At 33.7% G+C, this 15,845-nt stretch overlaps 1 protein-coding gene across 1 annotated transcript; it reads right to left on the reverse strand.

Annotated features, from left to right (window-relative positions):
• Positions 1–727: 727 nt before the first annotated feature.
• On the reverse strand, positions 728–14,090 carry LOC133301062 (ABC transporter B family member 19-like). The gene is made up of 13 exons (XM_061500651.1): positions 13,913–14,090; positions 13,677–13,705; positions 13,499–13,561; positions 7,546–7,869; positions 6,797–6,851; positions 5,659–5,834; positions 5,365–5,565; positions 4,966–5,225; positions 4,553–4,866; positions 3,789–4,012; positions 2,894–3,237; positions 2,359–2,798; positions 728–2,193 (listed from the first exon to the last, which is right to left on the reverse strand). Exons 1-13 carry the CDS (start codon positions 14,088–14,090, stop codon positions 728–730), a joined length of 4,074 nt encoding a protein of 1,357 aa, XP_061356635.1.
• Between the last annotated feature and the right edge of the window lie 1,755 nt (positions 14,091–15,845).

The following is a 15,845-nucleotide window of genomic DNA, read 5'->3' on the forward strand; positions in this document are numbered from 1 at the left end:
GTCTTGCTTCTATTTCAGTTGTGTTATGTTGATCCTGGAATTGCTAGTGAAGAGGAGATGAAAAAACTCAAGACAATTGATAGTGTCTTCCTTGAATTTTAGACAGCCTTGTACAGTGCTTTGCTATGCCCAGGTACTATCTTGTAATTTTCATGTTATTGAATTATTGATGCTTTTCATAGTTACAAATACCACGTCTGTATAAAATTATTGTCATGAACCAACTCCCCCAAAAGTTTAAGTTATTGAACGAAGACACATAAATGATTTTATTACATCATCTCTAACATATTGATATCATATTCAATGCATCCCTTCACACAAGAGCTCTTTGAGCGTGATACGTGGACAATGCACAGACCCACCTACCTTATGCTGAAATTCAACCTTTTATTAGAATAATAGGGGTGGCAAAGATTGAATTCTAGACCCCTTGGTTATAGAGGCTCTAAAACTATATCACAAACCAACTGTCTCAAAGGTTTAAGCTGTTGGGTGAAGGCATGTGAATGGTTTTATTATATTTCTAACATATTTATATTATGGGTTTATCATCTATCATTTAACATGATCACAAAAAATTTCCTACACACACAACATTTTGTGGAACCCGCAGCAAAAAAAAAAAAATTCGGCACGCAAATCGAATCTCTATAAAATAAAATAATCACTTTTCTTACAACATAACTCTTATAAAACCCTTATATTATATGTAACAAATGTCAACCTATGATGTCTCTTCAAAGCTCTGTAACCTGAATAACCTTGAATAAAGTCCTACCTCTGCAGTTATTAGGGTTGAGTGGGAGCCCATCTCTACAATTTTACCTTTATCCATGACGATTATGGTATCTGAGTTTATTACGGTGGAAAGCCTATGAGCTACTGTAATCTGGGTGGTTCTTGAACACAAGGCACTGATTGCTTTTAAAGCATTTACAATAACTCTTTCAGACTCAGCATCAAGAGCACTTGTTGCTTCATCGAGGAGTAATATTGCGGGCTTCTTTAGTAAGGTTCTGGCAATGGCTATTCTCTGCTTTTGTCCTCCTGAAAGCTGGCAGCCTTTCTCTCCAACAACAGTGTTATATCCATTTGGAAGGTTACTTACAAATTCATGTATGTTTGCTTCTCTGGCAACCTCCACTATTTCACTTTCAGAAGCCCCATCATTGCCATAGCAAATGTTGTCTCTAATTGAACAATTAAATAGCAGTGGTTCTTGTTGTACCAGCCCTATTTGTGCCCTCAACCATCTTAGATTATATCTCCGTATGTCTTTCCCATCAATTAACACCTTTCCCATGCCTGGATCGTAAAATCTTAGTAAAAGAGCCAAAACAGAAGATTTTCCAGCACCACTTGGTCCTACAAAAGCCACCTTCAATCCAGCTTCAATTTGTAAACTGAACTTGTCAAGAACAGTGACCTCCGGTCTTGAAGGGTAGTTGAATTTTACATTTTGAAATTCAATATTTCCTTGGATCCTCTCAGGTTGGGAATCATCCGGTGTATCCGGTTCAATTTCAGTTTTACGGTCAAGGGTTTTGAATGCCGGGGTTAGTATATTGATAGCTGAGATGACAGTTGGGATCAGTGTGTATAATTCTGTGATAGAAGGAACTGTGATAGAGAAAATTTGGTATGATCTTATTCCATTTTCAAAGGTGGCTTGACGTCTTTCAACTAGAATTGTTGTGTACCACAAAGCAATAGCATGAGCAATGTTCCACAAGCAAAGGGAGAAGCCTTGAATGATTCCATATTTGATACTTTCTTTCCTGTACATTTTCTTTGGAATTTCCAGAGATGTTTTGGCTTTCTGAAGTACTTGTTCTTCATGACAAAATGATGCAATAGTCCTTATGTTGGTTGCGGACTCAGATGCAAGAGCAACAAGCTCAGAATGTGCAGCAGAGTAGTCACCTGAAAATCCTTTGGCAGACTTGGCTTGAATGAGACCACCTATGAAGTGGCAGGGCATCACAGCCCAAGCTACCAAACTCATTCTCCAGTTGACAACCATACTGACTACTGTTGCTATCAGTATGGAGGAAACACATTGCACAATCATGGACATTCGATCAGCAATAATGGTTTTGACCATGGCAGTGTCACTGATAATGCGTGAAGTTAATGAACCAACACTGTTCTCAGATTTGTCAAACCAGCCTACTTCATTACGAAGCACTCCTGTAACAGTTGAAAGGATTATTTACTAGTGTTTGTTAAATCATACTGGGATTTTATCTATATGATGCATTGTTTTATTAGGCTTTTTAGCTTATGCCTTATTTTTTATCCTGGAACGAGAATTTAGGTGAATATGCAGAAATTCTAATTTGGGAAATCTGATACCTGAGTAGAGAGCTCGTCTGAGATTTGACATGGCCTTTTCTCCAACCACTCCAAAGAAGTAATGCTGGACGGTATGACTGAATAATGAAAGCAACCCTATTGCTGAGAAGATGGCTGAATAAAACCCAACTTTCCTTTTTGCATCTTCTTCAAAGTATGCTACTCCAATGGTGATGATGTAGAATCCAAAAACTGGTTTTGAGATGCCAGAGAAAGCTGCTGCAAAAGAACCAATAGCAATCTTCGCCAGCTCCCTCTTTTTTAAATCAAAACAAATTCTGAAAAATGTATTTCTTTTTGTTGTGCTTTTCTTGTTCTGTTCCTTTTGCACAGAATGCTCATTGAGATTTCTTTGGACCTCTCTCTGATTCTCTGGTAGTGGTCTAGTTTCATCAGGAAAATCTTGTTGGCGGGCACTTTTATTTTTGGAAATTGTAGTTCTATCCAGTTAACATTTAAAGCTGGTTAGAGTTCTTCCCCCACACCTTTTGCTTCGTGAAATACTTAAAAAAGTGAACACTGAATGGCTAATTACCTGGATTCAGGAACTGGTTCAAGGTTTTGCATGCTGAATAATGCACTATAGAATGCGCTAGTGTCTAGCAAACTCTGGTGTGTTCCTGTCTCTACAACTTGTCCATTCTCTAATACAGCAATAATATCTGCATTTACAACTGTTGAGAGCCTGTGTGCAATCAAGATGACAGTCCTTCCCTGCATGGCTGTCTCAAGTGCTTCTTGAACCAGCTTTTCAGACTCTGAATCAAGGGCACTAGTGGCCTCATCAAGCAAGAGGATGGGAGGATTTTTCAGAATGGCTCTTGCTATTGCAATTCTCTGTTTTTGACCTCCTGATAATTGGACACCCCTTTGTCCTACCTGGCAATCATTTGAAAGAAGTATGTTAAAAAATTTAATTTGTATTTAGGATTAATATTTGAAAGTGAGTTTAGAAAAATAAAATTTGTTATCATATAGTAGAATTATTTTTTAAAGGGGGCGAACCGGAGCAGTGGTAAAACTGTTCCTTTATGATTGAAAGGTCATGAGTTCGAATTCAGGAAACAGCCCCTTTGCAATTATGTAAGAGTAAGGCTGCGTACAAGGATTTCCTCCACCCCACACCCGCTAGTCGGGTTTAACGGGGAGTGGTTATAGTAGAATTATTTTTGAAATGTGACTTCAGGTATGTTTTTAAAAATTGTGAGTTTTACACTTAAAAAATCAATTTCACTTTTTTGGGTCTTGAAATTTGGCTTTGTATTTCTTATTTACTTCCTGATCTTCCTCCTTCCATCCTTATTTTTAGTTATATGGCATTAAATTAGAGAAGGATCAGAATACAAATAATGTAAATTAATACAATAAAAGGAAAATAAAAAAAGACGTAATTAAGCTAAAAAGATGAAATACTAGATTAAGTAGCTCACCTCTGTTAGGTACTGATTAGGCAGCTGTGATACGAAAGAGTGTGCATTTGACATTACCGCTGCCTTTTGTATCTCTTGATCATCTGCGTCCATTTTCCCCACCTTCAAGTTATCCTTGATGGTGCCTGCAAAGAGTGATGGTTCTTGGGAAACTGTCCCTATATTGCTTCGAAGGAACTTCAAATCAAGATCCTTGATATTGAGATTATCAATAAAAATTTCTCCTGGAATATATTAAACAATGTTAGGCTTGGCGCCACACTGTTTGGCATTCAAGATCATACAATACTGTGTAACGTAGAGTTTTTTTAATTACTATTCAATCTTATGTTTATAGCTCATTTAATGAGTTTGACCATGTTGACAATTATATGTTGTGTTATATTATTTAAGTGACCATGAGATAATCCTAACTATATAAGAGTGAATTAATGGTGAAAAGAGAAGAACGAGAAAAAATATTAGAATACGAAGTTACAAAATTATCACGGTTGATTTGCTCATTGATGGTTAAGATGCCCTCACAATAATGTTAAATAACTCACGAGAGGATTCATTTCCTAAATTCATTAACTGATGTATTATTACTTTCGAAAGAAAAAATTAACTGATGTATTATTGTCATACAAGGTGTACCTGTATTTATTTAATATATTTGCTTGGATTAATATAGTTTTTTTCTGGTAAGAATTAAGCACATCAGCATTTTATCATATGATAAAATACAGAAATAAAAGAAAATTTGGAAAACAATTCAAACTAACCTCTGGAGGGGTCATAAAATCTGGTAACGAGGGAAATGACAGTGCTCTTTCCACACCCGCTGCTACCAACTAGTGCTACTGTCTTTCCTGCTGGAATTGACAAGGACAGTCCTTGAAGGATAGGTTTCTCTGGCCTTGATGGGTAGGAAAAGTGAACATCTCTTAGGTCAATGTAACCTTTAATCTCCCCAGGCATATCCCCTTTTGATTCATTATTTATTAGTGGCTTTCTTTGGATCACTTGGAAAACCTCATATCCTGCAGCTTTTGCCTGATTGAATATTTGCATGTCTGGTGCTGCATAAGTGAGAGATCTGCAATTGACATGGAGAGTTAATTTTGTTACTCCACTATTAACCTCTTCCTACATTCCAAACAAGCCTGAAGGTTATATAGTGTACTAGCTTCCTTACATGGCACCAAAGAGAATGCTCATCACTGCAGTTATTATGTTTCCCCCCTTTGCACTTCCAGCTACGACCACAACAGCTCCAACCCATACAATAACAGCCCAAGAACAGAGACTCACAGTTTGAAACATCCCTATTCCAACTCCCTTCACAAGTGCCTCCCCTTTGCTTATGACAAACTGTTTGTCCATGTTCTCTGTGAAGTCTTTCATTGCAGAGCTCTCTCCAACAAAAGCATATACTGTTTTTATATGTGATAGTGTCTGAGATATCAATATCAGAGGTTGTTAAAATAGGCTGAGACTTATGTTGATTAAGTTATGTCACATAAAAGTTATGTCACAGTTATGTGACATAAGAAGTAATTGAAGGCTGGACCTATATATATGTATATACTCATACCTGTTCTATCATAGATGTAGCTTCAGAATGGTAAAGCATTTTGGTGGTTGATATGGTGTTCATTTTCTTGGAGTATGTTGCCCCAATTATAAGAATAAGCGGGACAACCACTAAACACAGAAGCGCCACTTCCCAACAGCTTATGGTAGCAATCACAATTCCAGCAAAGAAAGTAGCACAACTTGAGGTGAAGTGACCCAACTGTGAGTATAAAATACACTTTGAGGTTCAGTCATAAAATGTTGTGAAGGAAGAGGGAAGAAGGGTGAACGTGATCATGATTAATTTGCTGACCTTCTCACCAATGGCATCTTGAATGACACTCATGTGCTTGCTTATTCCACTGATGACTTTTCCACTTGTTAATTCTGTATCAAAAGCCCCTACCTCTTGGCTGAGGATTGCTTTTATATAAGCTAATCTTAGGCGTAATAACTGTCTTTCACTTGCATACATCCAACAACCAATCTCTGCGTAAGTTTAATCGTGATCAGGGCAAAGAACGTTCGTAAATCCCCAAGCTTAATTAACAGAGGACTACGAACCTCGAATATTTCTAACACAAGTAGATATGTAAACAAACATATACATTAGATACTCGGAAAAATATTTGTCATTTCAAATGACATAACTTATGTCATTTTACTCTCACAAAGAGATGAAACTCACCTTTTTATTTATTTTTTGTCCATTCTCTCTCTTTCCATGATCTATCTTTTTCTTTCACTTAAAGTAACACAATTTATATCATTTAAAATGACATACACTTTTTCTTTAGATAGTTTGCTAGTAACATATTTTTATTTTTATCTTGCATGTATCTTTCATGGAAGACAAACTAGTTCGGGGCAGATCCAGGTTTAAGGCTTTAAACCCTTTTCAAAGATGATATTGAGGAGGATCAAATACATGCTTTTATCCCTTAACTCACATACGCCAACTGAACTATCATCATTTAGTAGTAATATATTTCTTTGACGAGGAGGGTTATATTTATATTTTTTTTTTTTTACAAACTATACTATGAACTCCTGGAAGTACACTAGGTTACAGTATGTACTTCTGTAAATACATAGTGTAATTTACAAAAATTTATAAAAATTTTTGTAAACGGATCATTCTCTTTCTTTGACATCCTTAAAATTGAGATGTGTACTTAATGGAATAAAAAAACAAACTTTTAATTGTTTGATGATAAAATTAAAAAAGTAAACTATTATATATATATATGCATGATTTATTATGTAAATACTTGTATGATATAAAATATTACATTCTTATCTTATTTTTTTATCAAAGTTAAAATTATTATAGACTTTCCTTACTAAAATTAATTGGTTTAAAAGATGAAAAAATAAACTCAAATTGTCTCTATATAAGCACTGGATTACTACAAAATCAACTTGACATATGCACGAAAGAAAAAACATACCAAGTATCCCAGCAGGAAATATGGCGATGGCCATGTACCACACATATGGAACAACCTGAACCCAACAAGAACAACAATCGTATATTAATCTATTCAAATCAAACTAAGTTCTACTGGCAAATAAATTTGAGCAATTCAATGGTCTCTCTTACAAGGCGTGCGGTCCCGTGACTATCCAAATCCTTTTTCAAACAGTATTTAGAGTGGGTTTGATTTATTTATTTTTATTACTAATTATAAAAATATCATCCTATTGTTATTTTAATTTACAGAAAAATAGTAAAAATATAATCAGATGATCAAAATCAAATTAAGAAACCGAACTAGTGCGTAGTCACATGCATAAAGTAAGAAAAAGTTGCTGCCGTATACCATTTAATTTAACATGAGAGACAATTAATATAAAATACTCCATAACATCTCCTTGCTAGTAAATATTGACAGTAGTGGTTAGTACTGAACACTCCTAAAAGAACTCATGTTGCATGAAAAATAAGAAGTGAATAGAATAAATACAAATAAGTGGAACATTTTTTCCCTAACTTTAATAATTAGAGAACTCTTATATTTATAAATTTTTTATTTTCAAATTTTTATGATGTCAACTATATATTTCGAGTAGTACACACTTAAATGTTCATACTTCCTTGAATACATAATTGAGTTTATAAACAAAAAATTTGTAAATATAATTTAAAATATTCTGCAAACACGTAAGAATTTTTTGTATATGTAAGTGCTGTAGATACCTTTTTAAGAGCTTGAACCATGGCATCTGCGTCTGTAATATTGTTCCCAAAAGCATTAAGAGCTTTTCCCAACAAAAGATAGCCAACAGGAAGGGCCATGCCATGCACAATCGAACCTATAGTTCCCAAACCCATAAGAGTCCAGTCTACTAAGTCAGCATAGCTCAAGAGTTTGAAGAATGGCAATGCTCTGACAACGTTCTTGTTCGGTTCATCACGGCCATTTTCTTCTGTCATATCCCCCATTTCCACTACCTTTTGTTGTTTGCTGGGAGCCGTTATGACGAACACTGCATTAATGAAATCGGATGAGAGATACGCTGACTGAATATATAGACACGTTTTCAATTGTGCATGATTCGAATGTGGCAAGAATATGCCTTAAGAGATTAATTTCTGCTGAGATATATAAAAATATTAATGTAGTCTTACCCAACAGCTTAAGTTTTTAGGTTGAATTGGTTCTACAGAGCCTCGGTGTACCGGAGTGGGCTCTTGTGTGAGGGGGCGTGTTGAGATATATAAGTTATTGGGTTGAATTGGTTCTTTACATAATATCACGGCCTCGGTGTACCGGGTTCGATTCTCACCACCCCCACTTTCTGGAATTTTCTAACACAGGTAGGTGGGTCTGTGCATTGTCCACCCTTCAAGTCCAGTGGGCTCTCGTGTGAGGGCAATGGTAGACCTATATATGTGTAAGTGTGTGCAAGTGCACACACAAATTTTTTGGAAAAAGAAAAAGAATAAAATATATTTTGGATCATCAACAAAAATTACGGGATCCAATTTAATCTCTTAAAAAAAACCATCTCGTGATCCCTCTAAATTCCAAAATAGACCCATGTTAGTTCTTTTGAGAGACTAATATGGGTCTTTTTGAATTTCAGAGAGACCACGATTTTGATTATCTGGGTCTATTTTTGAATTCTGAGGAACCACGAGTCGACTTTTTTTTTCCTAAGGGATTAAATTGGGGCTTGTAATTTTTGTTGAGGACCCAAAATGTTCTATTGTAACAGTTTAGTTGACTCTTAATTATTATTTTTTATGTTAAGTTAAAGTTTTCTTTTCTTTTCTTGTTTATATTCTTTTGTATTTTAATATATTTAAATTTTTATTCTTTTATTCTAAGTGTGCAGACATAAATAAAATTTTCTAGTCCGCCATTGTGTGAGGGGCGTGTGAGAGAATAATATAAACCATTAAAAAGCCATCACCCACCAGCTTAAGCTTTTGGGTTGAATTGGTTCTTTAAATGGTATCAGAGCCTCGGTGTACCAGGTTTGATCTTCACTGCCCCCCACTTTCTTTCTAGTGGAATTTCTTTCTTCGCACAGGTAGGTGGCTCTCCTGTGAGGTGTTGAGATATATAAAATTATTAATGTAGCCTCACTCAATATATTAAGCTTTTGGGTTGAATTGATTCTTTTACACTTTCAATTTAAAGAATAGTAAGACATGCATAAATTTACCGTACCGATGTGCCCAAAATTGTTTTCTTATTGCAACCGGATCCGGATAAAATATAGGCTCAATCAAAGCCCCATAAGGAAAGCCCAAGCCCTTCCGAAGCACAAGGAACAAGCATTGACGCGATGCCCACATCGCGGCGTCCCAGACGCGATATCCCCATCGCGACATACAGGACGCGATGGTCTCATCGCGGCACACAAGACTCGATTCTCATATCGCGCATGAAACCTTCTAAGAGAGGTAAACGTAAGGCTCAAGGTAACTCGCCGCACCTTAGCTCCAGTAAACAACGAACAGCTCCAGCTTGCTTCAAATCTACTACTAGACCCTCTGGAAGATAAGGCTATATAGGTCCCCTAAATAACTTGCAGCCCATGGCTGGCAACTCAGAAGCCAAGCCGCCTTAACTAAGGCGGCATCCCAGTTACTATATAAACACACGATATACCACCAAGGTACGATCATTCTTTACTTTAACAAGATAACACACCTGCCTCTGATACTAACTTAAGCATCAGAGTGTTTTCGCAGGTACCCCAATTTGGAGCAACGTGCCAACGTGAAGGACAAAGCTCAAGATCAGTCCGACAGCAATACTAGGCCCAGGCCAACAACAACGTAAGGTGATTCAACCGTGTGTGATTGGGCTCAATACATATAGGCCAGTCCATACTGTATTTGGTCCGATTACAACCCATTTGATTAAATAGAATTATCTAGACGCAAAATGATTTGCTATCCTTTTTTCTTTACATTTTTTTCTTTCTTTCTTTTTTATGGACTTTTGCACGATTTCTATAGCACAAAATCACGTACATGTCATTACTGATGTATGCTTACAATCTAAAGACCTCAAATTCTATAATATGGCATGTAATCCGATTACGAAACAAAAGTATTCAAAGATGTTTAGGATAATATTTTTGTTTTTCTGGGGAATATAAAAATACGTACGTGGACATGCAAACGGTGAGTTCTTATAAATTATAATTCCAAGGTTTCTACGGGATTTTTTTAGGTTATGGTTGTAGGTTAGAGGTAATTATTCCGTTTATCTTGTGTCGTTTTCACTTAATTAGGTGGTGCGGCTAAATACGATTCAACTTGATGAAAAACTATATATGGACAGTTGTAAGGAAATCATAGGATATAACAAACAAGCAAAATGAAGTTTAATATAATAATAATAAGCAATTTGCACCACTTTATAATTGTTAACAATATTTACTTTACATCTTATAACTTACTGGAGGCACAGTGGATACCTATAAAAAAATATTATTATTAAATTAATGCATTTTTAAAATTATTTTCCTAACTAATGCAATAAGTCCCGCAAATGACAAATACGGATCATATATGATCGATATATCTAATTATTAGGTTATATTTAATTAATAGTCATGATTCTAGCTATTTATATTTATTTTGCGAGAGGCTACGTTTCAATCCCGTTGTTAAAGATTATGACAGTTGGAATAAAATCATAGGGTATGTCGCAACGGAGGAAAATGAAGTTTAACATTTAGTGTGCGGTTGTCGTATTATTCTGCTACTATGAGACGTGTTGTTCAACTAGGCTTTCTCTTTACTCGCACAAATAAAAAAATGATAATAACATGTTATGTAATATTATATTTATCAAACTCAGATAAAGCCCATGCGATTGATTCTTTTATACCTACATAGGTATGATGAATTTTTTTTTTAATTTTTTATAGCGACCTTTTTGAAGCGAGTCGATTTCCGATATTCTTACAAACTTTAACTCTTTGAATTACCTATAAAACTAATTTCGAATTGGGACTTAATCACAATTACAACTCCACATTTCTTCTCAAAAATATATTTGGTGGGAATCCAAGTCAAGTTACCTCCCCAACTATTTGAACCCAGATATGATCAAACTTTATCCTCTTCTTATGTTAAAAAAAAAAACTCTATCATCTTCGCATGGCCACACTCGAGAGTATATAGATTATACACTCCATTATGGCCATTTTACTGGGAACTAAATTATGTACAAGTAGCACCATCTGAACTCCTCGTTAAGATTAGCTCATTAATTTCATCTTCTGCCACTTTGGAGGCTAACATATTCTTTACCATTATTCTTGCATCATTAAAGTCTAAAGCTGAACTTTTCGGATATTGTTAATAATTTAAGTTAAGATTGAGTGTTTTTTCAATCGTACTAAATGAAATTTAATTTAGATATGTTCTCTATATTTAATTCTAAAATAAAAAAATAGTTATAATTTTAAATTTTTAATTACACAACAGGCCTCATCAAAATAGTTTTTTTTTTATGTACCAAAAAAAAAATAGATTTTTTTCTTCTTCTGAAAATTAAAAATTATTTTTTAAAACAGATTTCAAGCAGTCCTTTATTCTTTATAGATAAAAGTCCAGTTACACCCTTATATTTTATTTTTCTTATCAATTACCTCCTGTGATTTTATTCCATCCAAATCCGTTTTTATTACCGTTAATAATTAAACTAACTTGACCATTTTATCTCTATTTTACTTGTTATAATTAATATGATATAAAAATTTTGGACACCAGCGATAAATAAGCAAAATTTAGGTTCATTATAAAATTTCAAAGGTTTTACTGAATGAACAGAACATTCCTAAAAAATTATTTACAGAAAAATTTTATCATTCGAAATTTTGAATATAATCACTTTTTAAACAAAGCAATCTTTCTTTTATTATTCGTGAACCGATCCCCGATTGTTTCTATTCTTTTTATGTTATGATAATAATACTATTTATATGTTATTTATATTATTTTTTATAATTTTATACAATATTTTTAGGTAATAGTATATATATATACATATATATCAATTTTTTTTTTTTTTTGAATATAAAAAGCATAAGAAATCGTATAAAAAATATAATATATATGAATCTTTTCTTTTATTATTTTCTTATAACATTTTTTTATTTTTAAATATAAAAATCATATAAAAAATATGATATATATGAATCATTTCTCAGAATATATTATTAATATTGAATTATATAGATAAAAAGAGAAAGATAAAATAGGCCTTACACTACAAAAATTCAGGCATTTTGTGGAGGTCATATTTTCATATTGTGGAGGTTTTTGACCCCCACAAAAGACATTTGTGGCATTCACCCAAACCCCCAGTTCTGCTTTCGCCACAACATAGTTTGTGGGGGTTTTTTGTGCAGTGCCACAAATTTGTTGGAATAAATTTTGGAGGTTCTAGACCCCCACAAATGTTACACTTTCTGGAGGTTCTAAACCCCCACAATATTTGTCACTTCGTAGAAGGCATAGACCTCCACAACATGTTTATTTTATTTAAAAAAAAAAAACAGACCTTACGAGAGGTTTATTATGTTAATTTTAGTGAAAAATAATATGTCAATTTTAGTTACGTGCACATGCTTTTTTGTATGTTAACATTTCAATGCAATATTATTCCATGCCACTCCTCTTCTTCATATCTATCACAAACACTCTTGTTAAACATGGTTTCTTTCCTCAGCAAATTGAATGCCGCAAAGTTTATGTCATCCATTTTGCAGGGAACTGGATCAGTAGGTACTTAATGAAAAGAGACACAAGAGGAATTGGCCCAGAAAACTTCTGGATTTTCTGTATTATATATGAAAAAGAAAGACAAGTACAACATTGAATTCATGTAAAAGAAAAGACACTGAAGAATATGAACAGGAAAAGCTCTAGATACAGAAAATGAATCAACTTTAAAAGAAGAAAATAATATCAGCACTTTCGAATGGTGCTGTTCTCTCACAATTGATAAGCCCAAAATGCCTAAAATGCCCAAATTCCAACCTCCTCTTCTGAACCTCTTTTCTCTCTATTTATGCAACGTGCCCCTGTAATCAACACAAAACATTATAAAATTAACTAAAATTAACATATAAAAAAAATGTGCACGTAACTAAAAAATGACCCCCACAAAACATTATATATGTTTATTATGTTATTAGATATGTATTCTGAAATTTTTAAATCAACACAAGCAGCCTTAGGCCTTACCAATGTGATATCAATTAATAATTCATGTAGTTTGAATGGTAGGCATTTTGTTTTGGGTCATATCTTGTTACCATATGAAATGTACATGAATCACCAATACTTAATCAGCAACAAAATCAAATTAATGGAATTCTCACATGAAAAGGAAGAAACGTAAAGAGAAGAACCTGATAAGCTGAGGTTGATACACCAATTGGTTAGAGATGCCACCGCTCTGATAATTGGTGCTAGTATTCTTTTTAGAGATGCCACCGCGCGCTTTCACCTTTGTTACTGTAATTGCCTGAACGAATCCAACTTAAGCTTGACTAAATAAGCCCAAACATTTAAAAAGGAATGAAAAAACCACATGTTCCTTGTATGTAGACAAGATTTTAGATGGGTATATATATATGTATAGTACTCAAGTCAGAGTGTAATGAATGTTTACAGGACCTGCTGCTCCATAGTTTTTGCCTCCCATGTCTTGCCTTGTTGAATCTCTCCCTCCAACCTAAAGTTACAAAAGAGTAACAGGGTTAAGTATGCATATATGTGATATGTAAATTATATTTCATAAACAATTATAAGACATCATTCACACAATTTCTGATTAATGGCATGCATACCTTACAAACTTCAGACCACATAATAGAGACTACAAGGATTTTACAAATTCATACTCAACAAGGTGCTTTCTTGCTCAAATACCATCATCTACTTCATCTTATGCAGAATTAATATGTATCATATGGTAAAAGAACAACTACAAAATGAAAAGGTTGTAGACTTTTAGTTATAATTAGTTGCCTAATTAGAACATTTTGACCATTAATGCACTCAATATTTATCATGTAATATGTACCATCTGCTAGAACAACTCCAATGAGAGGAGTAAGATAACAAGTGCCTTGCCAAATGCTGACATTTCTTGTAGCAGAGACATTTCCTTCATGTAGCTTGGTTGTAAGATAGGTAACAAGATTTGTTGCAATGCCAAAGAAAGCCAAACGTGCACAACATTCATTGCCTGTGATTTGCATGCATAAAGATGATATAAACAAAAATGGATTACTTAATATATAATAACAATGTAAAAGCATACCTAGGATAAAGGGACAAGCTCTCTAATTTCCCGTATTCTGCTTAAGAAAAGGCCGGCCTCTAAAGTCAACTGTGCCATCTCCTGTGTATTGTTTGTTATCTTCTTCCTTCAGAAAATAAATAAATAATCATATCACATAGCAAAACAACACTTTTATTTTTTATTTTTTCCTAAAGGTTCAAACGAGGAAGAAACAAAAAAAGGCAATAACAATCGGAAACATTTCCTTTTTTTCTCTAATATTGATTAAAAAAAGGGTAATTAATTTTGCTGACAATAAAGCAAATATGAGAAAATCACAAACTAAATCTCACAGATTGACATTAAAAACAGAGTTATGGACAATTGACTGAATAATATATCTGAATGTTAGCCTTAAAATCAAAGGCCAAAGAGTAAAGTGAAAGGCATAGCAATCATTTACATGAAACCATACACAGCATAATTCTATATTAACATTTCCAAGAATAGCTTGAATTGATCCCTCTCACAGTCCAATTTATCTCTTCATTATCAGAGTTGAAGAAGTATCCTTCACAAATTCATCTTCCACTTATTTCTATTTTAAAAATATCCAAACAATTATGATTTGGGGATGCTAGCAAACTGCATATAATAAAACGTAACCAGATTGGTATTAGTCCTTAATTATGTTGGTATAAAACGAAATGTTGGAATTTTTGGGTCAAACACAGTTGAATTTTGTTATTATGAATACATTTATGCTATGTCTCTTGTATACAAGTAACCAGCATCACAAGAAGATAGAATTTTTCATATAAGCAAACATAACAAGATTATGGAGAATGAGAAATGGAGTGAAAGGAATATTCAGTACGAAAGCTATTTTTTTCTGGTAAAACTGTCCTCCACCTTTCATGTGCTTAGCAGTAAGCAGGTCTTGAATTTTTAGATCCTAATATAGCTACTCTACCTTATAATGTAGAAGCTTCCAGCACATTTAGTTGACAAATGGATATCAAATGCAATGCGGTAGTGCAATCAAATCAACAAAAAGCCTATTATTCTCTAAAGACTAGTGGATTTTGACAATAAGCCTATAATAAAAAAGACACCATTTGATGATTTAGGAATTTATTTAAGAAAGAGACAATTGGCATCAATTCAAAAGAAAAAACCATAAAAACATGGATACAAAAATTAAATTAGTATGTATAAAAAAAATTAAATTAGCAACTCAGAGAACTCTATTTTTTTTAAATTTTTAATGAAACTAATAGTTTTTTTGCTTTTTCCAACATGAACAAGCTCCCTCTTAAGCACACATGAGTCCTGCATCAAGAAACACAACATACCTTTTACCAAAGCAATTTGTTATCATTGTTTATGAACAGCAATCAACACAATAAAATATTTAACTCCATTTATGTACAAGTTGACATGGACATTATTTTATAATAATTCCTCTCTCAAAAATTACGAAGCAGATTATTCGAGTTCCATTTAGAGAATTTAAGCATAAAAAAATTAGAAAATAAAATACGATAAATCAAAAAATAAATAGAAAAGCAAGTGCACCTCTTCAATTCCTTTTTCTTTAAGACACTCTGAGTTTCTCAACGACTTGATTTCTACAAGAGGCTCCCTTATCAGCAAGCGAGACATGAACCAAATTAACATGCTACCATTTGCTCAAATCCAGTTTTAAATTTTATCATAAGAAATCTAGATA

The sequence above is a fragment of the Gastrolobium bilobum genome, unplaced genomic scaffold (genome assembly GCF_033153095.1).
Source record: "Gastrolobium bilobum isolate Gb01-03AN ecotype WA unplaced genomic scaffold, APGP_CSIRO_Gbil_v1 utg14771, whole genome shotgun sequence".
Lineage (NCBI taxonomy): Eukaryota > Viridiplantae > Streptophyta > Magnoliopsida > Fabales > Fabaceae > Gastrolobium > Gastrolobium bilobum.